The sequence below is a fragment of the Felis catus genome, chromosome A2 (genome assembly GCF_018350175.1).
Source record: "Felis catus isolate Fca126 chromosome A2, F.catus_Fca126_mat1.0, whole genome shotgun sequence".
In the NCBI taxonomy this organism is placed as follows: Eukaryota; Metazoa; Chordata; class Mammalia; order Carnivora; family Felidae; genus Felis; species Felis catus.
In genome coordinates this window covers 12,506,215-12,531,593 of record NC_058369.1, presented here as the reverse complement: position 1 = coordinate 12,531,593, position 25,379 = coordinate 12,506,215, and the positions used below count along the sequence as shown (strand labels likewise).

The following is a 25,379-nucleotide window of genomic DNA, read 5'->3' as shown; positions in this document are numbered from 1 at the left end:
CCCCTGGAGTTGGAAATTGGGTGGCCCTGGATTCCCTGAGCTCTTCCCGTGGCCTTATAAAGCCCTATTTCTTACACACTAGCAAGAGTGGGATTCTGTGCCTGGAAACGAAACAAACAGACCCTCACTGGCCTGATCACTGCCATCTTGACTGATTTGGGGCAAGGGGCAAAGGGCAAACAAAGGTCTAGAAGAAAAAATCACCCAGGAAACTGAAGAGGGGAGACCTCTCTGTCCGGCACCTCTGACGGTGGTCTTGAGTGTGTTTCCGACGGCCGTTTGCATCAAGGCAAAGCTTTCTGCCTGTGTGTCTGCCAGCTGGCCTCTGTTCTACTCTCCTGGGGGCTGGAGTCTGGCTGCTGGGTGCGTGTGACAGACATACTCCTCTGTCCTGCTCTTGACCATCATGACATCACAGCGTGCAGCTGAGACTTTCCGCCTTTAAGCATTCTGTCCTTCAAACTCTACAAACACACTGAATTGGATTTTCCTATTTGCTTCCTTGTGGATTCGCATGCCACAAGCTTGGGATTAAGGGTAGATGCGTGCTGGTAGTCAATCCCTCAGAGCATTGGGCTGTAAAAAGGTTTTTCGGAGATCTCCCCATGTATTCTCCCATGAATTTGCAAGAGGAGCTTGCAAATTTACAATGGGAAAGATAATCCGTGCCCAAGAAGGGCTGAGTATCTCTCAGGTTGAACCTGAATGTAATCACGAGGAAACATCAGACCAAGCCAGGTGGAGGAACACGCTACAAACTGCCCCAGCTCAGGTGTGGTCCCTGGACCAGCAGCTTCAGAGTCGCCAGGGAGAAACACAGGATTCCAGGCCCCACCCCAGACCTGCGGAATCAAGGAAAACAAGGACCGAGGTGCCTATCCCCCACTGAGGGTGGAGGAGCGCTGATCTACAAAACAACTGACCTGGACTCTTCAAAAGGACAAAGACTGATGGTGGAATGTTCCAAATTAAAGGAGACCAAAGAATCTTGACGACTAAGTGCAACACAGGATCCTGGTTGGGATCCTGGATTGGGGACAAGGTGGAGGGGGGGAGCTATAGAGGACATTTTTTAGACAGTTGGCAAATTTTCATTATAAACTGTGTATTAAATAATATAATTGCATCTATGATACACTTCCTGAATCTTGTACTTGTCCTGTGGTGACGTGGGGTTCTGGCTGTCCTTGTTCTTAAGAAATACGTGAAATATTTAAGGGTAAAGGGATATTATGCCTGTAATGAATTCTCAAATGGCTCAGGGAAAAAACTCTGTGTGTGTGTGGGTGTATGTGTGTGTAGATAGATAGATACAGAGATAGATATGGAGATAGATACTGAGTTAGATACTGAGATAGATAGATAGATAGACACATGGATGGATAGATAGATAGATAGATAGATAGATAGATAGATAGATAGATGCATGGATAGATAGGTAGGTAGATAGATAGATAGATAGATAGATAGATAGATAGATAGATAGACAGACGGACAGATAGATAGACACATGGACGGATAGATAGATAGATAGATAGATAGATAGATAGATAGATAGATAGACGCATGGACAGATGGATGGATAGATAGATAGATGCATTGCATGGATAGATAGATACATGGATGGATAGATAGACACATGGATGGATAGATAGATGATAGATAGATAGATAGACACATGGACGGATAGATAGACACATGGACGGATGGATAGATAGACACATGGAAAGATAGATAGATAGATAGATAGATAGATAGATAGATAGATAGACACATGGACGGATAGATAGATAGATAGATAGATAGATAGATAGATAGATAGATAGACACATGGACAGATAGACACATGGACGGATAGATAGATAGATAGATAGATAGACACATGGACAGATAGACACATGGACGGATAGATAGATAGATAGATACATAGACAGACAGACACACGGACAGATAGATAGACACATGGACGGATAGATAGACAGACACATGGACGGATAGATAGATGATAGATAGATAGACGCATGGACGGATGGATGGATAGATAGATGCATTGCATGGATAGATAGATACATGGATGGATAGATAGACACATGGACGGATAGATAGACACATGGACGGATGGATAGATAGACACATGGAAAGATAGATAGATAGATAGATAGATAGATAGATAGATAGATAGACAGACACACGGATAGACACATGGACGGATAGATAGATGATAGATAGATAGACACTTGGACGGATAGATAGACACATGGACGGATGGATAGATAGACACATGGAAAGATAGATAGATAGATAGATAGATAGATAGATAGATAGATAGATAGACAGACACACGGACAGATAGACACATGGACGGATAGATAGATGATAGATAGATAGACACATGGACGGATAGATAGACACATGGACAGATAGACACATGGACAGATAGATGATAGATAGATAGTAAGCTAGAGGAAGAGAGGAAGGGAGACAGGGAGAGAGAAAGCTGATGTGGCAAATCTGTGATTCTGGGGGAAGGACATACAGCAGTAGCTCTCAACTAGGGCCTATTCTGCCTGCAGGGGACTCTTGGCAATACTCTGAGACATTTTTGGTTGTCACAGCTGGGGGGCACTACTAGTATCCAAGGTCAAGGCCAGGAATGCTGCGCAGCTTCCTATGGTGTATAGGATGGCCCCCACATACCGATGATGCAGCCCCAAATATCAACAGTGCCAAGACTGAGAAACCCTCATGTGTGGGCATTTTTTGCACTGTTTTGTACTATGGGAATTCCTCTACTAGTCTATAATTTCAACGTATTTCAAAGTAAAAACTGTACAAAAGAAATACCATAGGCAGATCCATGGAGACAGGAAGCAGGTAGGTAGCTGCCAGGGGCTGGGGCTGGGGAGTGACTGCTAATGGGGGTGGGGTTTCCCTTTGGGGTGGTGGGAATGTTCTGGAGATGGATAGTGGTTGCACCACACTGTGAATGTCCTAAATGCCACTGAACTCTTGTACACGTTACAAGAGTGAACTTCAGGGGCCCCTCAGTGGCTCCGTCGGTTGAGTGTCCGACTCTTGGTTTCGGCTCAAGTCATGATCTCACAGTTGGTGAGTTCGAGCCCCACATTGGGGTCTATGCTGGCAGCACAGAGCCTGCTTGGGATTCTCTCTTTCCCTCCTTCTCTCTGCCCCTCCCTCCCTCCTGCCCTCACTCGTGTGTATGCGTATGCTCTCTCTCTCTCTCTCTCTCTCTCTCAAAATAAATAAACTAAAAAAAACCCCAAAAACCTGTGAACATTTTAATACATGAATTGCGCTGGGTTGAATAGTGTCCCCAAGTTCACGCCCACCTAGAGCCCGTGAACGGGACCTTATTTGAAAACAGTCTGTAGAGAAGGAATGAACATACAGTGCGGTCATATGAGATCAGAGTGGGCCCTGAGCCCGTGAGTGGTGTCCTTACAGGAAGAGGAAAAGTCACACAGAAAGACACCCAGGGAGGAGGCCCCGAGAAGGCGGAGGCAGAGGTTGACACGATGCGTCTACAGGCCACGGGTTGCTAGCAACACCAGGAGCTAAGAGAAGAGCCCAGAACGGATTCTCCCCTGGTGCCCTCAGAGGGAGCGCGGCCCTGCTGACGCCTGGACTTTACACTCTGGCCTCCGGAACTGTGAGGGAGCAAATCTCTGCTCTAAGCCATCAGAAGCCATGCCTTCTGTGTCAATAACTAAACAACAGAGCGTAACAACAGAGACTTACCGGGAAGACGCGATGTAGCCCAGCACGTGGGCCACCAGGACCTGCCCGTGTGTCTGCTCCAGGCGGGCACACAGTTGGTGCATGGCTTCCTTGGCAGTGGAGGCCAGGGGGGCAGGTATGGTGAAGGAGGCCCATTTCCGGGCCTCCTCGAAGGCCAGCCTCAGCCGCCCTGGGTGCCCGCACTCTGGGAGGCTGGCCCAGAGCAGTTCCCTCTGCCCTGGGCTCAGCGTCCTCCTCGAGGCGGCCAGCAGGAGCTGGATCATCTCTTGCCCTTGGTTTCCGGAGAGGGGTTTCACCTCCCAGTAGGCCTCCGGGTCCGTCAGCGTCTGTCGCACGGTGTCTAGAATCCCCTGGCGCCCTGAGCAGGCTGAGAGGATAAGGTGGATCCTCGGGGGGCATTTGGGAGGCAGCCAGGGGACCCTCCGGGCGCGGCAGATGGAATCCACATCGTCCATGGAATCCAACAGGATCACAAGGGACTCGAAGTTGCGGCAGGAGACGGTGTGGAGGAGGGTGTGGAAAAACTGCACCACCCTGGCGTGGGCCTCCAGGACCTGGGCAGGGGGCAGGGGCAACCCGTAGGCCAGGCACACCTGGGCGCAGATGCTCTGGAGCAGGCCTCGGGCGTCGGAGCTCATCTGTGACGCTCCCAGAAGCCGCAGGACGGTCACCGTCTTGCGGCCAAGCAGGCCTGGCATTTGTTCCGCCAGTTTGCACATCAGAGCTGTCTTTCCGATGCCGGGGGGCCCAAAGAGCACCAGGGGAGAGTGGGGGTGGCTGTCGCTCTGCTGGAGCCGCTGCCCCAGCTGGGCCAGGAGCTCCTGGCGCCCACAGAAAGTCCGATTGGCCTCGGCACTCAGCCCCAGGTGGTGGCGGATCTCCTGATAGAGCCACGCCAACTCCTGCCTGCCCGCCTCCAGCTCCCGGAGGTGCTCCAGGACCTGGTGGCTAGCCCTGGCCACAAACTGTTCCCCCAGCTCCTTCAGGTAGCGAGCATGAGCCTTGTTTTTAGGGTTCACCAGGTCTCGGCTCCACGGCAGGTGGTGAGCCCTGAGAACTCCCGGTTGCACGTCAGCAATGCGTCCTTTGAGGCCACGGAGAAGGTTCTGGGCGTCTGTGTCCAGGCAGCCATCTGGGAGCCGGTCCACCATCTTGAGGGCGCAGTCTTCCAGGATGTGTTTGTTGAGGTCTTGGATCTCTCTCAAGAAGATGGTTGCCCCCCGGTCTCCATCCGTCAAGCTCAACAGGCCCCGGTCTATCTCCCACTCGATGACTGAAAAAGTGGGGGAGATGGGAAGACAGCATGGTCATCATTGTGTGATCAGCTGGCCTGAGTGGAGACACTTGAGAGACATATTCAGGGGGTACGGATATTGATTCTCACACTTAACGTGTGCCGGAGTCACCTGGCGTAACCATAGATAATATGGTTACGAATGCCCTCAAATGTGTTCCAATAAAACTTTATTTACAAAAACAAGCAGTGGGCCAAATTTGGCCAGAGGACTCCAGTTTGCCAAAGTTTCCCGGGGGCTCAAAAAACCCATACGGCTGGGGTCTGCCTCCAGAAGTTCTGATTCAGTAGGTTCAGGTGGGGCCCACGAGCTCACATTTCCAAAAAGCTCCCAGGTGATGCTAAGACTGCTGGTCTGGGGCTCGCACCAAGAATAGTGCTGATTTAGTCATTATTTTTGTTGTTGTTGTTTATTTATTTTTGAAAGAGAGAGAGAGGGCATGAGCAGGGGAGGGGCGGAGAGAGGGAGACACAGAATCGGAAGCAGGCTCCAGGCTCAGAGCTGTCAGCACAGAGCCCGATGTGGGGCTCAAACTCACAAACCGTGAGATCGTGACCTGAGCTGAAGTCAGACACTTAACCGACTGAGCCACTCAGGTGCCCCTGATTTAGTCATTATTAATCAAAGAAACCTTGGTGTAGGCAGCACAGAGATCGTATGTGACAAGTGGCCCGACTATAAAACAATACCATCAAACGCAAAAAGTTAAATATGGGGTTTCTGTAGGAATCCCACTCTTACAAAGAGACCCAAAAGAGCTGAAAACACAGACAAACAGGCACATGTACACCCATGCTCACAGCAATATTATTCACAGTGGCCAAAAGGTGGAAACCACTCAAGGGCCCGTCAAATTGATGAATGGATAAACAGAGCATGATCCATCCATACAATTGACTCTTACTCAGTCATGGAAAGGAATGAACCACTGATTCGGATGAACCTTGAAAACATCGTGTTGAGCAACAGAAGCCAGATGCCAAAGGCCACCTGTTGTGTAATCCCGTTTATATGACACGTCCAGAACAGACAAATCCTGGAGACAGAAGGCAGACTGGTGGTTGCCGGGGGGGGGGTGGGGGTGGGGTGGGGGGGGGGTGCTGGGGGAAGGGGATAGCGAGTGATCGTTAATGAATACGGAGTTTCTTTGGGGGTGATGGAAATGTTCTGGAACTAGACAGAGGTAGTGCTTGCACAATATTATGAAGGCACTGAACTGTTAACTTTAAAATGGTTAATTTCGTGCTACGTGACTTTCACGTCAATCAAAAGAATCCAATGTTGTCAGTTGTGGGTGCCTCCATCACACATTCATTCAACAAACATTTAGGGAGCTCCCACTTGTGTCAGCCTCTACTCTCCATGCCGGGGCGTCTCGCAGTGAGGAAAATGCATAAAGGTCTCCGTTGCCTTTGCGGAGTGGTATTCCAATCTTAGGGAAAAAACGGATAGACTGACAAATGAGAATATCTGTCTATCCTGGGCCGAGAGGGGCAGGCAGGGCATTTGAGGCTTCAGAAAGCTGCTGCAAAGCCACGGAGGCCAGGGAGAAAGTTTTTCATGAGCCGGGAGGCTGAGAGCAAAGGTCAGCATGCTTTCCTGTAAAGGGTCAGAGAGTAAATATTTTAGGCTTCACAGGTCGGATGGCTTCTGCTGCGACGATTCAACTCTGCTGTTGTAATGTGAAAACAGCCACGACGACATGCAGAAACTAAGTTGAGTGTGTTCCAATAAAACTTTATTTACAAAAACAAGTGGGCGGGCCAAATTTTGCCTTTGGGCCATGGTTTGCCGACCCTGGTCCCAGAGCTCGCAGCAGCTGCCCCAGGACCCGTATTTTCCAGAGCCAAGAGCAGACACTGATTTCTCCTTGGAGGCCTTTGTTTTGAAACTGCACTCAGACCCGAGGAGTTATTTTTTAAGCCGCCTTGGGCTCAGCAGAGGCTCCCAGGTCTCTGCAGCTGAGTGAGTCAGGCCCTTGGAGACAGGACGCAGTCTCAGAGCCAGAGAGACAAGAGCCACTCAAAAGTCCTCCTTGGAGGGACACCACTCCCCTCTCCCCTCAGCCCTGTGAATGGAGGTCAGGGGCAAAGGCAACTACCAGTCCAGAAATGGGATCCTTCCGGGACACATTTCAGCAGGAGTCAATCCCCGACCATCTGCTCTGCCACCTGTGGGCTGTGTGACCTTGGTCAACTCACGGCACCTCTCCTGTAACATGGATGCACTAGCTTACCCTTGATGAGGCTGTTGTCAGGAATTTCTATGAAATAATTGGAAAGCTGAGCACCTTACGCTAAAGCAACAAAGCCAATCTCAACAGGCTGTGGACTGTGTGATCCTATTCTCTAACAACGATGAAGTGACAAATTATAGAGACAGAGATGGTTGCCAGGGGCTAGGGGTTGAGGGGAGGGGCGAGTGTGATTCTAGAAGGGGTAGTGGCGGAGACAGGGTGGCTCAGTCGGGTGAGAGTCCGACTCTTGATTTCGGCGTGGGTCATGATCTCACGGCTCATGAGTTCGAGCCCCGCATCATCTCTGTGCCGACAGCTCAGAGCCTGGAGCCTGCTTCGGATTCTGTGCCTCCCTCTCTCTGTCCCTGTCTCTGTCTCTCTCTCAAAAATAAATAAACACTTGGGGCGCCTGGGTGGCTCAGTTGGCTAAGCGTCCGACTTCGGCTGGGGTCATGATCTCGCGGTCTGTGAGTTCGAGCCCCGCGTCAGGCTCTGTGCTGACAGCTCGGAGCCTGGAACCTGTTTCCGATTCTGTGTCTCCCTCTCTCTCTGCCCCTCCCCCGTTCATGCTCTCTCTCTGTCCCAAAAATAAATAAACGTTGAAAATAAATAAATAAATAAATAAACACTTAAAAACTAATAAATCAGCTTAAACAAGTAACAATAAATCAAAGGGTAGTGGGAGGGACCTTTGCAGTGAGGAAACAGTCCTGCGTATTGACTGGGGCAGGTACTCAAAGCTACACAGGTGATATAATTTCTTAGGACAAAAGACGTGCACACGTGCACACGCATAAATGCACGTCTGTAAAAGTGATGCTTTTTCTGGTTGTCAAAATGTCCACTTCTTGGTCGTCATATTGTACCTTAGTTTTGCAAGGTGTTAACTTTGGGGGAAACTGGGTAAAGGATCCAGGGAGCTACTTCCTGCTTTTTTTTTTTTTTTTTTGCAACTTCCTGTGAATCTCTACTTCAGAATAAAAAAGATGGAAAGAAGAAAGCTGTGCAAGGTGCCTGGAAATATGCTGGGAAGACGCTGGCGCGAACACGCATTTGTGCTTTCTGCTACTTTCAAGGAGTTTCTATTCATTCTTTCAAGCGGAGATTCCTTAAAAAATTTTTTTTAATGTTTATTTTGAAGGGAGGGAGAGCACAAGTGGGGGGAAAGGAAGAGAGAGAGGGAGAGAGAGAATCCCAAGCAGGCTCTGGGCTGTGAGCACAGAGCCAGATGCAGGGCTCCATCTCATGAGCTACGAGATCATGACCTGAGCTGAAAACCGAGAGTTGGATGCTTAACCGACTGAGCCGCCCAGGCACCCACCCCTCAAGTGGAAATTCTTAATGGGCTAGGTTTGACTGAATGAGATCATGGCTGGGGCGAGACCAGGGGACAAGATCCCCACCACAGTTCTGTAATGTACTACCTCTGACTAGTTCCATTCTACAGATGAGGAAACTGAGGCTGCGAACCTGCTAGAAGTCGATACAGCTGGGAAAGGACAAGGCTGAACCGCAAGTCCGGGCCCACCCTGAAGCAGAGACCCCAGACGCTGATTACAGTCCCAATGGCAGATATCTCTATGAAAGCAATTAGCGTATTTGTCTTTGAGTCATAAAGCAAGCGATAGCCACACAGTAAGTGCTCAATAAACAGTAGCCATTAACATTATTATTCACATAAATGGCGTATTCAAAATTGATACGTCATTGTTAGTCTTAACTAAAGTATCAGGTTAGCTTCACCTGTGATGTCAGGTGGGCGTCCGGTACCCCTGATATGATGGGATAGGGGGATAGGTTTCCTTCCAGAAACCGATAGCCCCCGTCTAACCACGAGAAAACACCAGACAAGCCCAGATTGAGGGGCATTCTGCAAAAGATGTGGCCAGCGCTCCTCACAATGGTCAAAGTCATCAAAAACAAGGAAAGGCTGAGAAACTGTCACAGTCCAGAGGAAACTGACATGTGACACGTGTCCCTGGACGGGATCCTGGGACAGAAAAACGTTGATGGGAAAACTGAGGAAATCTACATAAAGTCTGGAGACTAGCTAATCGTCATGTACCGATGTTAACTTCTTAGTTCCTGCAAAGGTACCGTGGTCACATAAGATGTTGACTTATCTGTGTGAAGAACATGCAGAGACTCTGTACTATTTTTGTAGCTTTATAACACTGTAATTTTCCTGAAAATCTAAAATTACACCCATATTAAAAGTTTATTTTCAAGGGGCGCCTGCATGGCTCAGTTGGTTAAGTGTCCGACCGTTGATCTCAGCTCAGGTCACGATCTCGGCTCGTGGGTTTGAGCCCTGAATGGGGGGCTCTGCACTGACAGCATGGAGGCTGCTTGGGGTTCTCTTTCCTCCTCTCTCTCTGCCCCTACCTGACTCTCTCTCTCTCTTTCGAAATAAATAAATAAACTTAAAAAAAAGTTTATTTTTAAAAATGGACATGTCATTACTAGAATTAATATAATATATTGTCATCAATATATTTTAGTAAAATTAAAATACCGTTAACATAAATTACTATATTCAATATATTTAAACAAATCAATATATTTAATACGTTCATAATATAATTCCACATGTTTAAATTTTTTAATGTTTTATTTATTTTTGAGAGAGAGAGAGACAGAGCATGAGCAGGGGAGGGGCAGAGAGAGAGGGAGACACAGAATCGGAAGCAGGCTCCAGGCTCCGAGCCGTCAGCACAGAGCCCGACGTGGGGCTCGAACCCACGGACCGCGAGATCGTGACCTGAGCCGAAGTCAGACGCTTAACCGACTGAGCCACCCGGGCGCCCCTAAATCCATATATTTAATATGTGGATAAAATGAGTTCATGTTTTTAATATTTTTAGTACGAGAAATTGACATGCTTAATAGTCGTGGTGCTGTAAATGGACACATCTGACCTGTGAATGATAATAAAACCTGTTTCTTGCTGACAGCAAACAGTGGGGAAATGGCTTGTAAAAACGTTACATTTTTACAAAAACCTTCCTGGTAGCCAGTGCAGAGTATAAAAGAACCAGAGGGGGAGGCTAGAGGTGGGAAGTAAGGGGCCAACTGGGAGCGGGGTGATAGACTCGGGTCAAATCCCTATCCCCCACCTCAGGCAAAGGAGACCCCTTCCTGTGCCTCGGTTTCCAGCTCTGAGGCAGGTGTAGGGAGGCTGGAGGACCCAGTCTCCCCAGCAGGGGCTGGCTCTTGGGCTAAAATTAGGTGACCCACAGTTTCACATCTTCCAGGACTATCTGGGTTCAGCCCTGAAAGTCTCGGACAGACCAGGATAGCAAGTCATTTCAGAAGCCTTCCCCCAGAGCCAGGAGCCTCCCTGGGAGAAGGAGCTGGAGGGGGAGAAGAAAGGAGGGTCCTAAGAGGCAGAGAATTAACCAGAACATGGCTGCACTCTTGGATCAGTCAAATAACCCCTTCCAGAACCAGGGATCCAGGAGTTAGGCTGGTTTGACATTTACAGAGGTACGGGCTGTGGTGTTGGGACAGTATGCAATGAGCTCATTTGAACATGGGGCATCTCCTGTGGACCCTGAGGGGGCGTCCCAGTGGCCTCACCTGACCAGTGATAACGATGCCACTGCTCCTGGGTGATGAGGCCCAGCCTCCGGGCCTCCTGGGCTCCAGAGCGTAGCACTGAGGTCAGCGTGGCCTCTTCGGGCCCACAGGCCTCCGAGGTGCCCAGGGCCTGCAGCAGGTAGGTGGGAGGCACGGCGTTCTCGTCCCTCCGGAAGTGTTGAGCTACCAACTCCAGGTCGCGTGGCTTGGAGGTCAGCTGGGCCCTCAGAGCCTCCCACTCCTTCTCCTCGATCAGCGTGGGGACTGGACAGGGGCCGTACTGGTCACCGAGAAGGGCCTGGCAGAGAGAGGGGCACGCGTTCAACCCTCGGCATGGGCACTTAGCTCGGTGGCCCTGAGTGAGACACACTGAGCCCCCCAAGATGGGCCTGGCTGTGGTGTCATGGCAATAAGTCCAGTAAGAGGTGCAGGCAGAGTCTTAGAGCACCTGCACGTGAAGGTACCTGAGACGTGGGACATCCAGCAGGTAAATTTTGAATCTGATCCCGTGTCAGCCATCATGGAATCTTTTGCCTGGAAAACCCTCTGTGGGGGGTGCCCGGGTGGCTCAGTCGGTTAAGCGCCCGACTCTTGATTTCGGCTCAGGTCGTGATCTCACGGTTTGTGGGACCGAGCCCCGTGTCAGGCTCTGCGCTGACAGCATGGAGGCTGCTTGCGATTCTCTCTCGCGCTCCCTCTCTCTCTGCCTCTCTCCCGCTCACACACTCTTTCAATCTCTCTCAAAATTAATGAATAAATATTAAAAAAGAAAGAAAACCCTCTGTGGAAGCTAAACAATGGCCCCCCAAAATATCCAACCCTAATCCCTGGACCCCGTGAATGCACCTTGTATGGAAAAGGGCTGTGATGGTTAATTTCAGGTGTCAGTTTGACTGGGCTAAGGGATACCCAGATAGCTGGTCAAATACGGTTTCTGAGTGTGTCCGGGGTGGTGGTGTCTCTGGAGGAGACTGAATTGGTGAAACGGGTGAAACAGATGGCTGTCCCCAACACCTCATCCCGTCCACCAAGGGCCCAAATATGACCAATAAAAAAAAAAAAAAGGAGGAAAGGTTTCCCTCTCTCTGCCTGAGCTGAGACATCCTTCTTCCCCTGCCCGTAGACATTGGTTCCCATGCTTTTGGACTCAGATCAGGACTTGGAATCTTCAGCCCCCTGATTCTCAGGCCGCGGGCCGACAACTGAATTACGCCGCCTGCTTTTCTCGTTCGCCAGCCTGCAGATGGCAGATGGCGGGACTTCTTGGCCTCCACGACAGTGTGAGCCAGTTCTAATAAATCTCCTCTTATGTGTATCTCTCTATATCCTATCGGTTCCATTTGTCTGGAGGACGATGGCGAACACAAAGGGCTTTGTAGATGTGAGTAAGTTAAGGATTTTGAGCTGGGGAGATTTTCCTGGATTACCGGGGCCCCAAGTACGATTCCAGGAGTCCTTATAAGAGACAGGCAGAGGGAGAAAAGACTACAGCTTCTTATAGGTTGGCCCTGGCTTGCCCCAGAAATAGAGCCATGACAAAAGCTAAGATCTCCGTCGGCCCTGCCCAAAATCTCATGCTATGATGTGGTCCTGGGGGCAGATGGGTCTCAAGCGTGCAGGGTGGATCCTGTCTTTATTTAGAATTCAGGATTGAGCTGCAGAGCAAAACACAAGGAACAGTGTGCTGGGCAGAGCCCCTTGCAACCAGAGGGAACAGCGTGTGCAAAGGCCCTGTGGCAGGAAGTGTGGTAAAGAGCCCAGAGAAGGAAAGCTGGGGTTGGGGAGGTACTTGAAATACCAACAAAGAGGGGCAGTGGTAAAACATAAGGCCATCCCCGTGGGCAAGATTTTGTGGGGAGTGATGTGGCCCTAAGACTTTGGTCCGAATGCTGAGAACCCCAGGAGCCCCTCTTTCTGCCCCAACAGAAGGTGCAAACTGCAATGCTAGAGAATTAGGCTAGAGGAGGCCTAGGACCTCGAGCCTCCAGTCTTGAGTTTCCTCATCATAAAATGGAAGCAATCACCCCTCCCCTCTTCACTGAGTTGTACCAGAATATTCCAGGCATGTGCACCCAGGAAACCTGGATAAATGGAGTCTGTGATGCAGGGAGGTTGAACAGGAGCCCACTCTCCAGGGGACTTTCCCGCAGTGCCAGCCTTGGAGCAGTAAGAGAAGTTGGAGACGCCGGCCAGCCACAAACCACCGGTCCTAGGAAGGAGGCAGAGGGTGGAAAATTCTCCTGTCTGAGGGACCAGAGTCAGAACAGGAAGAGCTTGAAGGAAAAAGGCCAGGACCTACCAGGAGCAGCTCTCCGGAGCTGCTGTGCTGGAGCTGCTGGTGGCCCAGGAGAACTAAGCCTCTAAAGCAAGTACCACGGGGAGTTGACTCCTGCTATTCGTGCTGCCTAATGACTTATTTGCTAGAGAGACACCTCTCCAAGGGCCCCTGGTGCAGCCCTGATCTCCACGGGAAGACCCCCATGCGAAGCCACTGAAGGAGAATGATGCCGTGACCCTTGGGTGACAGAGGGGAGATGCTCGGTTTGGGAGGAAAGCCGGAAGTGGGTAGAGGTCACCCCGGCGGCCCAAGGATCCCTTCTGGAAGGACGAGCAAGGTCCCTAGGCCGGTTGGGCCTGGGGAAAGCTCAGGGATCATCATCCCGTCCCCCATGCCACCTGGAAGCTGCGTTGTGCTTTTACTGCCTGCACCTGGGGTTGCAAAATCGAATTCCTCCTGGAGTTCTTTTTGCCCCCATCGCCCATTTTTCTTTAGAAAAAAAAAAAGTTTTTCTTTTCTTTTTTTCTTTTTTTTGAAATGCCACAAAATGATCAATCATCAGGCTCATTTGGAAAACGAAATTGGAAGATTGGTGGAGGGTGGGGAATGTATGAAGAGGGAAGGTAGAGGCCTCCAAACACTAGGATGCATTTTAAGCAATGATAATTAAAGCATCGGGACTCGAAGGGCACAGACTTCCGCTTATAAGGTAAACAAGTAGCAGGGACGCAATGAATAGCCTGAGGACCACACTTAACACTGCGGCATGTGTGTTTGGAAATTGCTAAGAGGGGCGCCCGGGTGGCTCAGTCGGTTAAGCGTCCGACTTCGGCTCAGGTCATGATCTCGCGGTTCGTGAGTTTGAGCCCCGCGTCGGGCTCTGTGCCGACGGCTCAGAGCCTGGAGCCTGCTTCAGATTCTGTCTCCCTCTCTCTCTGCCCCTTCCCCACACTCATTCTCTCTCTCTCTCTCTCTCTCTCTCTCTCTCAAAAATAAACATTAAAAAAACTTTTTTTAATTTAAAAAATTGAAAAAAAAGAAAGTTGCTAAGAGAGTAGATCCTACAAGTTCTCATCACAAGGATAAATAAACCATTTTTTTCTTTTCTATATAAGATGATGGATATTAATTAAACTTATTATGATCATTTTACAATTTGTGTAAGTCAAGTCATTAACGCTGTACGTCTGAAACTTACACAATGCTGGATGGCAGAAAATATCTCAATAAAACAGGAGAAGAAAAAAAAAAGCAGAACCAACATACAAAGAAAGGTATAGAGCAAAAGATTGAAAATGCAAGCCGGACCGTCCACATGAAACTTAACACATAATAAAGAAAGCTTCTCATATGTGTCGGCCAGGTCTTACTTAGTTTCTTTTAGGGAGATCGAATCTCTAAGGCAACGCTAGAAACTCCGGCAATGTTGGAAGTATGCTCCTCTGTGTTGTCCAATATGGTGGCCAGCCGCCCCATGTGGCTACTAAGCCACTGCAATGCGGCCAGTGGGACTGAGGGACTGAAATTTTAATTCGACTCAATTTTAATTTCTTTTTTTTTGAATATTTATTATTATTATTTTTTAACGTTTATTTATTTTTGGGACAGAGAGAGACAGAGCATGAACGGGGGAGGGGCAGAGAGAGAGGGAGACACAGAATCGGAAACAGGCTCCAGGCTCTGAGCCATCAGCCCAGAGCCTGACGCGGGGCTCGAACTCCCGGACCGCGAGATCGTGACCTGGCTGAAGTCGGACGCTTAACCGACTGCGCCACCCAGGCGCCCCTAATTATTTTTTTTTAAGTAGGCTCACATGGAGCCCAACGTAAGGTTTGAGCTCACAACCCTGAGATCAAGACCTGAGCTGAGATCAAGAGTCAGCTGCTTAACTGCCTGAGCCACCCAGGCGCCCCCAGAAAACAGCTTTAATAATGGGGACCACCCTCTCCTACATTCTACTTTATCTCCAGGAGAGGTTCCAGAGGATTTTTCTGGAATTGTTCAAAGCTTCTTTGTGACTAAGATGTCTTGGGCAAGACTTTTTCCCTCTTTACCTTTTAGGACAGAGGTCAACAAACTTTTTCTGTAAGGGGTCAGATAGTCAATCTTTTCAGCTTTGCAGACCAGGTGGCCTCTGTCACAAGTACTCGGCTCTCTGTTCGTAGCTGGAAGACAGCCCTGGATGCTACGCAAATGAAGGAGTGTGGCTGAGTGCCAATAAAGTTTTATTTACAAAAGCAGGCAATGGGCCGGATTTGCCCCCTAGGGTGTAGTTGGCCGACCCCTGCTCTAGGATTTGAGAGCTCAAATGTCGTATTTAATGTATCTGGAACGTGCTGGTGTGATAAATCAGGACCGTGGAATAACATTTGCCGATTGTAGCCTAAACCACTAATCGTGAGCTGGGCTTTATTTCAGTGACAGAGAGGGTGCTGTTGGGATGGGTAGAGAGAAAATTCCCTGGAACATGGAAAAACTGACCCCGCCTGGCATGGGAAGAAGTTTTCCCAGAGGCAGGCTCTAGATGGCGCCCCAGAGGCCATTCCCAACACCATGAGGCACAGAGGAGGAAAAAATTCCCGACATCCTGTGGGTTTCCATCCTCTGTATGGTTTTCCAGGATCCCCAGGTTCCACACACAAAAAGTGCATGAGTTGGGAAAGCTGGGGGAAGGTCCAGAGCAAATCCCAAGGTTCTTTTGGGCTCCAACCCTCTGCTCTCCAACTCACCTGCTGCTTCCACTTGGCTGCTAATGTCTGCGTCCCAGCTAGCTCTGTGGAAGATGAGTACTGTGATCGATTAGCAATGTCTGCCATGGGCAGGCTATGGAAATTGGGTACTAGAGCAGAAATACCATCTCTCCTCCACTGATGGGTTTGGCTAGTGAGCAGGGGCCACATACTGGTGCTGGAATGAGAAGTAAGCACCAACCCATCCCTCCCAAGAGACTCACAACAAAAGCCGGCCCTGTGGATGTTTTCCGACACCGGTCGAGTTCCTCCAAGCAGAGTTCTGTGGTCATGTGCTCAGTGGCCTCAGTGTTCCGAACACCCCACCTGAGATCAACAACCTGGAGATCACAAGGGTGGGTTTGTCAGGGAGGTGGCAGAGTGGGTGAGTTTTTTTTTTCAATTCCCTTTGACAAAGGCATAAAGTTTCTTTCAATAATTTTTGACAGTCTCACCCCAAAGGGGGATGTACGAAAGAACTTGAATGAAGCCCGTAACCCCAGTGTAACCAGGAGAAAGACATCAGACAGACCCAGATGGGGGGCATCCGGCAGGATGGCCGGCCAGTCATGAGGACATGTCCACACTTGTTCTCAGAACTTTCTTTGCAACGAAGGGTATTTAGTGTGGCCGACATAGGACTTGGCAGGATCTCCCTAGCAACCGCACGCTTGAGGTCCACTTTTGCCTGCTTGCCTGAGGGGGGCCAGGGGGAATGGTTCAATTCGGGTAGCAAAGCCGAGCCGGCAAAGGCTGCGATAGGGAGGCAGGGGGGGGGGCGGGGAATGGGACTCAGAATGTCCCTCCCTCCCTAACTTCTTTTGGCCAGAGGGAAAGACGCAGAAATTCCTAACGAACTGGAACACGAGGATAAAAGGACGCTAGTGTTGAATGTGGCTGAATGCAGAGGGGGAAAAGGGTCAGCCACCAGGCTTGGGCAAGAGCCTTCCGCGCTGCGGGCCGCTGTCTCCCACCCCGGCATCGACGCTGTTTACAGCGTTTGTCACATAGCACCTGCCTGGACATGAAAGGCCCTTCATCAGTTCTCAGCGTGTGTGTTTTCCTTTTTAGAGCCTCTGCCATTGAGCGGTGTCTCATGATCCATGGCAGGCAGAGTCCCAGCACCGTTTCTTTCTTAGTGACATATAAACCATGGTGTGTTTATATATAATCGAGAGGGCCTTTGATGTGACGGATCGCTGTCACAAATGGCAAGGAGTCAGTGTCAACTCCAAAGACGCTCTGTTGGTAACATGTGAGGAGCAACGTTCCCACCCCCGGATTGGTGCTAAGAGTCATAGGGGACTCTGTTTGGGGTCTGCGGTGACCGTGCCTGGCAGGCACACCATTATTGCTTCCGAAAAAGGCCCAGCCCACTCCCGTGTGCCCCCCAAACACCCCACGGTCCTCTTAGACTCCCCCTGAAGCTGTCCCAGCGCAGGGAGGGCCAGGAGGGCAGGGCAGACCGACAACAAAAGGCAGTAAAGGGACATGCCCAGGGAGCAGGGTCCCAGGGCACTGCCACACCTCCTGCTCTAACCACGGTGCCTGTGGCTACAATCCCTCCCCCTGCCTGTTTAGAGGACTTCCATTGCCACAGGGTGCATCACCAGCGTGGAGCTCCCTGGAGCAAAAGGTCCTATGTGGCAGCCTGGGTGGCACAGCTCTATTCCCTAATTTCAGGGCAGGGGAAACTGAGGCAGGGAGGGGGCAGTTACCTCGAACATCAGACCGTGCTTTTGGCAGAAGTTCTGCACTTCGGGGTAGGCGGTGCTCTGTAGGGCTTCTCTCTCGGCATCCATATCTGCAAGGAAGGTCATCATCAGTTGGAGGAACCCAGGACATCAGCTTTCTTGCCCCACGGCTGTGCTTTCAGCCTCGTTTGCCCCCACTAAGGCTGGGGCCCCACGGGGCAAATTAAAAGATACAAAAATGCGCGAGGCAGGGGCGCCTGGGTGGCTCAGTCGGTTACGCGGCCGACTCTTGGTTCTGGCTCAGGTCATGATCTCGTAGTTCGTGAGTTCAAGCCCTGCGTCGGGCCCTGGGTGCTGACAGTGCGGAGCCTGTCTCCCTCTCTGGGAGGGATTCTCTGTCTCCCAATCTCTCTCCGCCCCTCCTCGGTTCATGCTCTCTCTCCCTCTCTGTCTCTCTCTCTCTGAAAATAAATAAAGAAACATTAAAAAAAAATAATAATAGACATGAGGCAAACCAAAGAGGGACTTTCCTGGTCTTAGTGCTAAAAATCCCACATCCCAGGAAACCCCTCCGTCTCCGCTAACCAGAATGATTGGTCCCCCAGCCTGGGGTCGCTAGATTAAAAACAGGATGCCCAGCTGAATTTGTGCTTCAGTAAACCGTGAAAAACTTAATAGCTCAAGTATATCCTGTTCCTTGCACTGTTTGGGTATAGGTACACATGGGATAAACCCAGTCGAATCTGCATTTCAGATACACAACGAATAATCTGTTAGCCTAAGTCTGTCCCATGTCGCACACTATTTGGGAAATACCTACACTGGAGGATTATTCACGGTGTTATCTGAAATGCACATTTCACTGGTGTCCTGGTTTTTCGCTTTTGCTAGACTCCGGCAGCCCTACCGAGGGTAAAACCTGGACCCTGAGACCTTTCGGTGCCCCTGACTTCACTGTGCGGTCTGATGCCAAGGGGCAGGCCATCCTCAGTTTCCCGCTCTGTAAAACGGGGGTGATGCTTCTACCTCGCAAGGCTGCGAGCTGCCCAAAGTCAAGCGCCTCTGCTCATCTTGGTCATGGCTGGTTTCTTAGCCCTCGACCCAAGTGCTTAGTAGGCGTTGGTCGAGCTGTTGAATCTTACCAGTAAAAGCACCTTGTGCGAGACAGATGTTGAAGAAACATTGGTCCTCTCCACCTGGTCAGGGGGAGGTCATTGGAGTGTTCAGGGAAGGGCTCCCAAAGCCACTGGCATGAAGAGGTTGCCCAATCCCTGGGTGTCAGCCTTGGATCTGCCTCCTACCCCATGCCCTTCCCGTGCCTGTCTAATCCTTTCCACGGGTCATTTACATCTGCCCACGGAGGTTTTATTAGGAAGTTGCTTTCTGCTTAGAACCTTGCTAAGCATCCAGGGCACAGTGACAAGCAAGACATACATGGATGACGCAGTCCTACTGGCTGGGGGGGGCGGGGGGCGACTGCTGCTAAAATCTCCAGGAATCTTTGTAAACCAGTCGTTAACGCGGCCATCATGAAAAATCCAATGATCTAAACTTAGGATGGAAAGAGCAGAGACGGCAAATCCTCAAAACTCATCCCTTCCTAATTTTTAAGTTTATTTTTATTTATTTTGAGGGAGAGATAGAGAGCAAGCGGGGGAGGGGGCAGAGAGAGAGAGAGAATCCCAAGCAGGCTCTGCACCCGCTCAGTGCAGAGCCCGACGCGGGGCTGGAACGCACGAGCCGTGAGGTCATGACCTGAGCTGAAATCAGGGGTCAGGCGCTTAACGAACTTCCTAATTATTTTTTGGCATTTGGCTGTGAGCTCTGTTCTTGCATTTGTCCTGGCTATTGATTTTGTATCGGGGAAATCTTAGAGAACGGCGAATGACCGCCACATCTCTGCCTGACTCCGCGTTCAGAGAAGTCTCGGCGGCGGCTGGAAATTGACCTGGCGGGAGGAGTCACACAATGGAAATTGGCGGACAGCACAAATCGGTGGCGCTTTGCATTTCATGTCGTCTTGTTTAGATTTGGGGGGGCACGGGCTATTAAATATTTGCCCACACACTACTTTACGTAGTCTTTGCCCCCACAGAGCTCGCGGCTCTGCTTAGGGAAGCCACCCGTTAAGTAAGCACCGAAATGACTCCGGTTTATGGGGCCTGGGGCTTCAAGGATTCCAAGACCCGTTGGAGCCCAGCGTGACTACAGCATGCGGGTGTGGGGAAGGGCCATATAAGATCAAGACGGGAGGTGAGGAGAGTCGGGTCATGCAAGTCTTGGGGGCGGTGGCAAGGCTCTTATACTTTCAAATTTTTTTCCAATTTTTTTAATGCTTGTTTATTTTCGAGAGAGAGAGAGACAGACACACAGGGCGCACACGGGGGAGGGGCAGAGAGCGAGGGAGACCCAGAGTCCAAAGCAGGCTCCAGGCTCTGAGCTGTCCGCGCAGAGCCCGACGCGGGGCTCGAACCCTCGAACCGCGAGATCGTGACCGGAGCCGAAGTCGGACGCTTAGCCAACTGAGCCACCCAGGCGCCCCTCTTACGCTTTTGAAGCCTGGCACATAGCGCGTCGTACCTTCATCATAAATGTTACTTGCAATAAGATTTGCCACTCGGAGCAAGCCTGTCAAGTCAGGGTCTCAGCCTGGATTATCGAGGAGGAAACAGAGGGTCTAGGAGGCTCCTTCTCATTCGTTCCCACGTGGGCCGCTGGCCAGGCTGCATTCTTATCCAGGTCTCCTAGAGGAGCCCTCGAGCCAGGCCCTGGCCACCTCGCCCCTCCCTAAGAGTACCTGCTTGCCTCTAGCCCCCCAGCCTTTCCCGGCCCTTTACCTGAGATCGCGGCGCTGATGAAGACGGCCACACTGCTGGACCGAGGCTCCGGGAGGGGGCCTGCCAGACCCTGGAGAAGCCGCCGGCGGGTGCCCGGGCTGAGGGGACCCACGCTCATGCTGCCTGTCTGCCTGGATGACCCTTCCCCAGGGAAGGGCCTGGGATTCAGAGACCTCAAGCCGGAGGCCAGGTGGCCTTCTTGGGAGGACAGCCGGGCAGGGCCATCTGGAGAGGGGTATCGGTCTCACCCCCTCAGCGCCCCACAGCCCCCCCCCCCGTCCCCTCCGGCCCCCCTGGGGAGCTGAAGCCGCCTCTGCTCGGTCTGCAAGCACTAATGGGGAGACGGCGGCCCCTGGATGTGGTTGGCTGCTCCAGGCACTGGAATCTTTTGCCCCTCAACCAGCTGGTTCCTCACCCCAAGAGCTCAGCAGTCACCACAGCAACTATGGTTTCCTGGAGCCCAGCATGGGGACCTGGGGACCAGCCAGCCTCTGGAACACCTAGGTCCCCTGGGGCTCTGTGAAAGTTGAGCCTGGGCCCAGGTGTGCAGAGGGAAACTGTCAGGGGCTGGGAGCCCTGCCGGTCCTGGCTGGTCAGGCCAGAAGGACAAACACTGAGTGGAACCCCCACCTCATCCTGCGTTCACTGTCCCCTCCAAAGAGGTCCGGGCGCTGGGTGTACCGCTTAAACAAGCAGTTCTCAACTGGGGAATATTCTGCTTCTCAGGAGACACTTGCAATGCCTGGAGACATTTTGGTTGTCACGACGGGGGGAGGTGGGGGCTGCTGGTGCCCAGTGGGTAGAGACGAGGGACGTTGCTCAGCACCCTAGATAGAATGCACACGACAGCCCCCGCCAGAGAAAATGATCTGTTCCCCCAATGTCAGCAGAGCTGAGAACCTGAGAAATCAGCTTTAAATCCACTCTAGCCAGATCTCCTCGCCTGCGGGAGGCGTGGAGACAGCTCTCGCAGATAAGAAGGGAGACTAGCAAGTCTCCAGGGGCGGCTCAGGACCGGCCCATATCAAACTGAGATGTGCTCTTTGAAATAATAAAAAAAAAAACCCACCGCTTGTGACAACATGAATAGACCTTGAGGGCGTTGTGCTAAGTGAAATAAGCCAGACAGAGAAAGACAAGTGCCGTAAGATCTCACTTCTATGTGGAATCTAAAAAAAGCCAAACTCCCAGAAACAGAGAGACGGTTAGGAGGGAAAGGGGGTGAGGGGAATGGGGTGCTGTCAGTCAAAAGATTACAAACTTCCAGTTAGAAGACGAATAAGACCGACCTAAGGAATCTAATGCACAGCACGGTGATTACAGTGAATAATACTGTATTATACACTTGAAAGTTGCCAACAGCATAGGTCTTGAAGGTGCTCACCACTAAAAAGAAACAGTAATTATGTGCATGCTGGAGGTGTTACCTAACGTTACTGCGGTAACCATCGTGCAAGATACAAGTGCATCAAAATCAACACGTCGGGCACCTTAAACTTACACGGTGTTATACACGCTGATGATCTGTCAATAAAGCTGGGGGGAAAGATTAACCAAAAACATGGCCTCTAGGACCAGGGAAAGACCTTCTCATTATTGAAAACGCCCTGGTGATCTGAGTCCTGCCCACCCACCTCTCGATATTAACAAACCACAGGCAGAAGGAACGTATACCTGGGAGTCCATGGGTCTGGTTGGAATGCTTGTCCGTCCATCGCTGCCCTGGAGAAGTTAAGCAAGTGGCCTGTTTCCTGGGACACTGGCCGCACCATCCGTGAAGTGGGAGTGACAGCTACTCGAAGGCGAGCTGGGGTGAGGAGAGAGAGGCAGTCCACTCGGGATAGCACACAAGGAAGCGTGATGTGCCTGAAAAGCAAAAGGAATGCCCAACGTAGCCGTGATGCACCCGACGCGAGCAAGGCATTTGGGTGCTTGAACGTCCAGTCCCCGCTCTACATACGGGCGTTTCAGAAATTCTGGTATCGGTTCAACCAAACAGCCGGAGCTTTTGCAGTATCTTTTCCTCTCTGCCTCAACTTCCCTTCTCTGCCTTGTCCACTTGGGAGAAGAGTCTGCCTTTCAGGGGTCCCCGAGACCACCCTCAGATGTGAGGGTTTGCTAGAAGCACTCACAGAATTCGGAAAAGCTGTTCTCATGGTTATGGGGCAGCTCAATGAAAGGAAAGAGGCGTGCAGGGCAGCATCCAGGGGACACCAGGCTCGGGCCTCCAGTGTCCGCCCCCAGCAGAGCTGTGAGAGTGGCGCTTAACTCTCACGGCGACGACGTGTGACAGCAGGCTCGGAGGGTTGCCAGCCTGGGAAGTGCAGCTGAGCCTAGGTGCCCAGGTTCTTGCTGGGCATCGGTCACACAGACATGGCTGACCTCCAGAGCCCCTCCAGAGCTGGCACCACGTGACCCAAGGCCCCCCACCAGAAATCGCATCATTAGCACAGACTCTCTGGTATATTCCAAGGTCCCCAGATGAACAAACACACCCCCATCAGGCAAGACGTTCCAAGGGCCTAGAGGCCACTTCTTGGGAGCCGGTCAAGCGCCAAACCTTTCGTGTCCAGAATGTGGACAACCCGGGCCTGTTGAATTAACTTTTCCTGCACAGACCTGAAAAATGTTATAACATAATTGACTGTCACCATCTCACAAATGAGGAAAACTGGGGAGCAGAGCAAGAACTTTTTCACTAGCCTGGAAGGGTCCGGTCGGGGAGTGAGTGTTGGTCTGGTCCCTTCTCCTCCAGGGACCCTCAGAGCCAGCCTGGCCATCCAGCCACCTTCCCATGACCCACCCAGGCCCTCTGATTTAGTTGCACTCTGCTGACCTCACCCAGGCCCCAGCTCTGGACCCCAGGGTCCATCTAGGTTTGTCCCTATCACCTCCTCACCAATCCCCTGACCTTGAATTTGCCTCCCCCAAATCTCTGTTCCTTCCTCCATTCATCTCAGTCTCCAATAGGCCCCTTGGACTCTACCCCACCCCAGCATATGGCCTTGTGCCCTTACTTACCACCTCCTCACATCTACAGGAGTATTGGAAGGTTTTGACCTTGACCCTCACACTAGGCTTTCTTTCTATTCCTGGAGCCCAGACTTTTGCAACATCAGCACTATTGGCATCTGGCGCCAGGTCATTCTTTGCAGTGGGGGCCATCCTGTGCATTGTAGGATGTTGAGAACATCCTGGCCTCTACTCAGTGGATACCAGCAGCAGCAACCCCCCCCCCACCCCCCGCCAAACCTGTGACGATCAAAAATATCTCCAGACATTGCCAATGTCTACTTGGGGGCAGAATCATGCTTAGTTGAGAACCCCTGGTCTAAGACAACCAGCTTTACTGCAGCCTCAGGGCCTTTGCACATGCTGCACCTGAACTCCCCAATCTGAATCCTTTCTTGCCACCCACACCTCAGCTTACATGCCACATCCTGAGAGGCTCTCCCTGACCATCACATTGCTCAGTGACCTCCCTCCCTAAGTCACTCCCAATGCCATCACCCTATTTTTTGAAATGTTTATTTATTTATTTTGAGAGGGAGACAAAGAGAGAGCGCATGAGCAGGGGAGAGGCAGAGACAGAGGGAGAGAGAATCCCAAGCAGGCTCTGTGATGACAGCGCAGAGGCCGATGTGGGGCTCGAACTCACCAACCGTGAGATCATGACCCAAGCTGAGAGCAGGAGTCGGATGCTTAACCGACTGAGCCACCCAGGCGCCCCTGCCATTGCCCTATTTTAATTCTCTGCATGGTACTCACCACCAGCTGATAGGTTTCTTCTTGCTTGTTTACTGCTTGTCTCTCCATAAGAACATGCATTCCATAAGTGCAAAGACTTGTCTGCCAAGGTCAGCATGCTTGGCACACGGCAGGTGCTCACTAAATAACTGTCACATCAACGGGCTCATCCACAACTGTCCATCTTCCTTGACTTCTATTAGTCACTGCAGGCAATCGAGCAAGCCTGGATTCCCCCAGGAGGGACACCTTGCGGTGCCTACCTCCTGGTTTTCCTCGGGAGCTCTGGCCTCCCTCTCACTCTTGCTGGTGGTGGCAGGGCTGATTTAAAATCCTCTGAGGAAGCAGGCTGGAGAAGAGAGTGTTCTGGGCGCAGCACTGCCCGGAAGACAAGCCCCCGGCAATCCTAGTAACTTTTGTCTTAGGTACTTCCCAGGTCTCTCCCTGCCAATTCACCCAGCAACTGGGATAATGAAAGAAATCGTGTGGCTCTCGGGCCCTGGCTTAGCTGGGCACTCAGCCAGACTTGATGGTTAACCGTTGTGTGCCGGGCTAATACACTCATCATAGCAGAGGCCATTTGTTAAGGGTCCATGAGGTGCCAGCTGGTTGGCATCTTGCGTGGGCAGTGTGCCCGAGAAGCAGATATTATCATCCTGTCCCACTGATGAAAAAAAAAAACGAGGCCCAGATAGGTGAAGCCCTGTGCACGGGCCGCTTGGCCTCTCTGGGCTTAAGTTTTCTTAACAATCTCCAGGGTTGGTAAAACAATGAAATTCACTTACACAGCGAGCCTAGCACCATGCCTGGGGCATGCACAGGGCCCATGAAATGTTAGCCGGGATTAATTACTATTATTTCCAGTCTCACCCAACAAGTGGTGGAGTCAGAAACCAAAGTGCCCAATGTCAATGTCCCAGCAAGTGTTCATGCAATCCAAGTCTCTGGAGCAGGGTTTCTCAGTCTCAGCCCTGCTAATATTGGGGGCCAGAGCACCTGTTGTGGTGGGGGTGTGCGTGTCGGAGGAGGCCATCAGGAACACGTGACTGCAGGTTTGACCCACCAGCTGGACCTGGGCAAGTGGAGGCTCCCCCTCCCCTGTCCTTGGAGTGTTCACTCCGCTGGCCTTCCCCGCACGAGATGCTCCCCAAGGACACAGCCTTGAGATAGTGATGTGGTGTTAGGACCATCTGGACTGCGCACGAGACTGAACCCAGTTAAGGCC

The 25,379-nt window shown here is 51.2% G+C and overlaps 1 protein-coding gene and 1 non-coding gene across 7 annotated transcripts in view; both read right to left on the bottom strand.

Moving 5' to 3' along the window:
• Positions 1 to 25,116, bottom strand: part of NWD1 (NACHT and WD repeat domain containing 1) — a 75,496-nt gene extending 50,380 nt beyond the window's left edge. The window contains exons 1-7 of one of the 6 annotated variants that reach the window (XM_045047845.1): positions 24,176 to 25,116; positions 22,082 to 22,273; positions 21,909 to 21,943; positions 17,595 to 17,680; positions 16,101 to 16,217; positions 10,870 to 11,167; positions 3,760 to 5,032 (exon numbers count right to left, since the gene is read on the bottom strand). In XM_045047845.1, coding sequence (XP_044903780.1) covers positions 3,760 to 5,032; positions 10,870 to 11,167; positions 16,101 to 16,217; positions 17,595 to 17,680; positions 21,909 to 21,943; positions 22,082 to 22,179 — 1,907 coding nt within the window. In that variant the 5' untranslated portion in view covers positions 22,180 to 22,273; positions 24,176 to 25,116. The other 5 variants (XM_019819120.3, XM_045047838.1, XM_045047834.1 and 2 more) reach the window with 5 other exon arrangements.
• On the bottom strand, positions 10,009 to 10,093 carry TRNAR-UCG. The gene has a single exon. It is a non-coding gene; the product is annotated as a tRNA-Arg (tRNA).
• Positions 25,117 to 25,379: the final 263 nt, after the last annotated feature.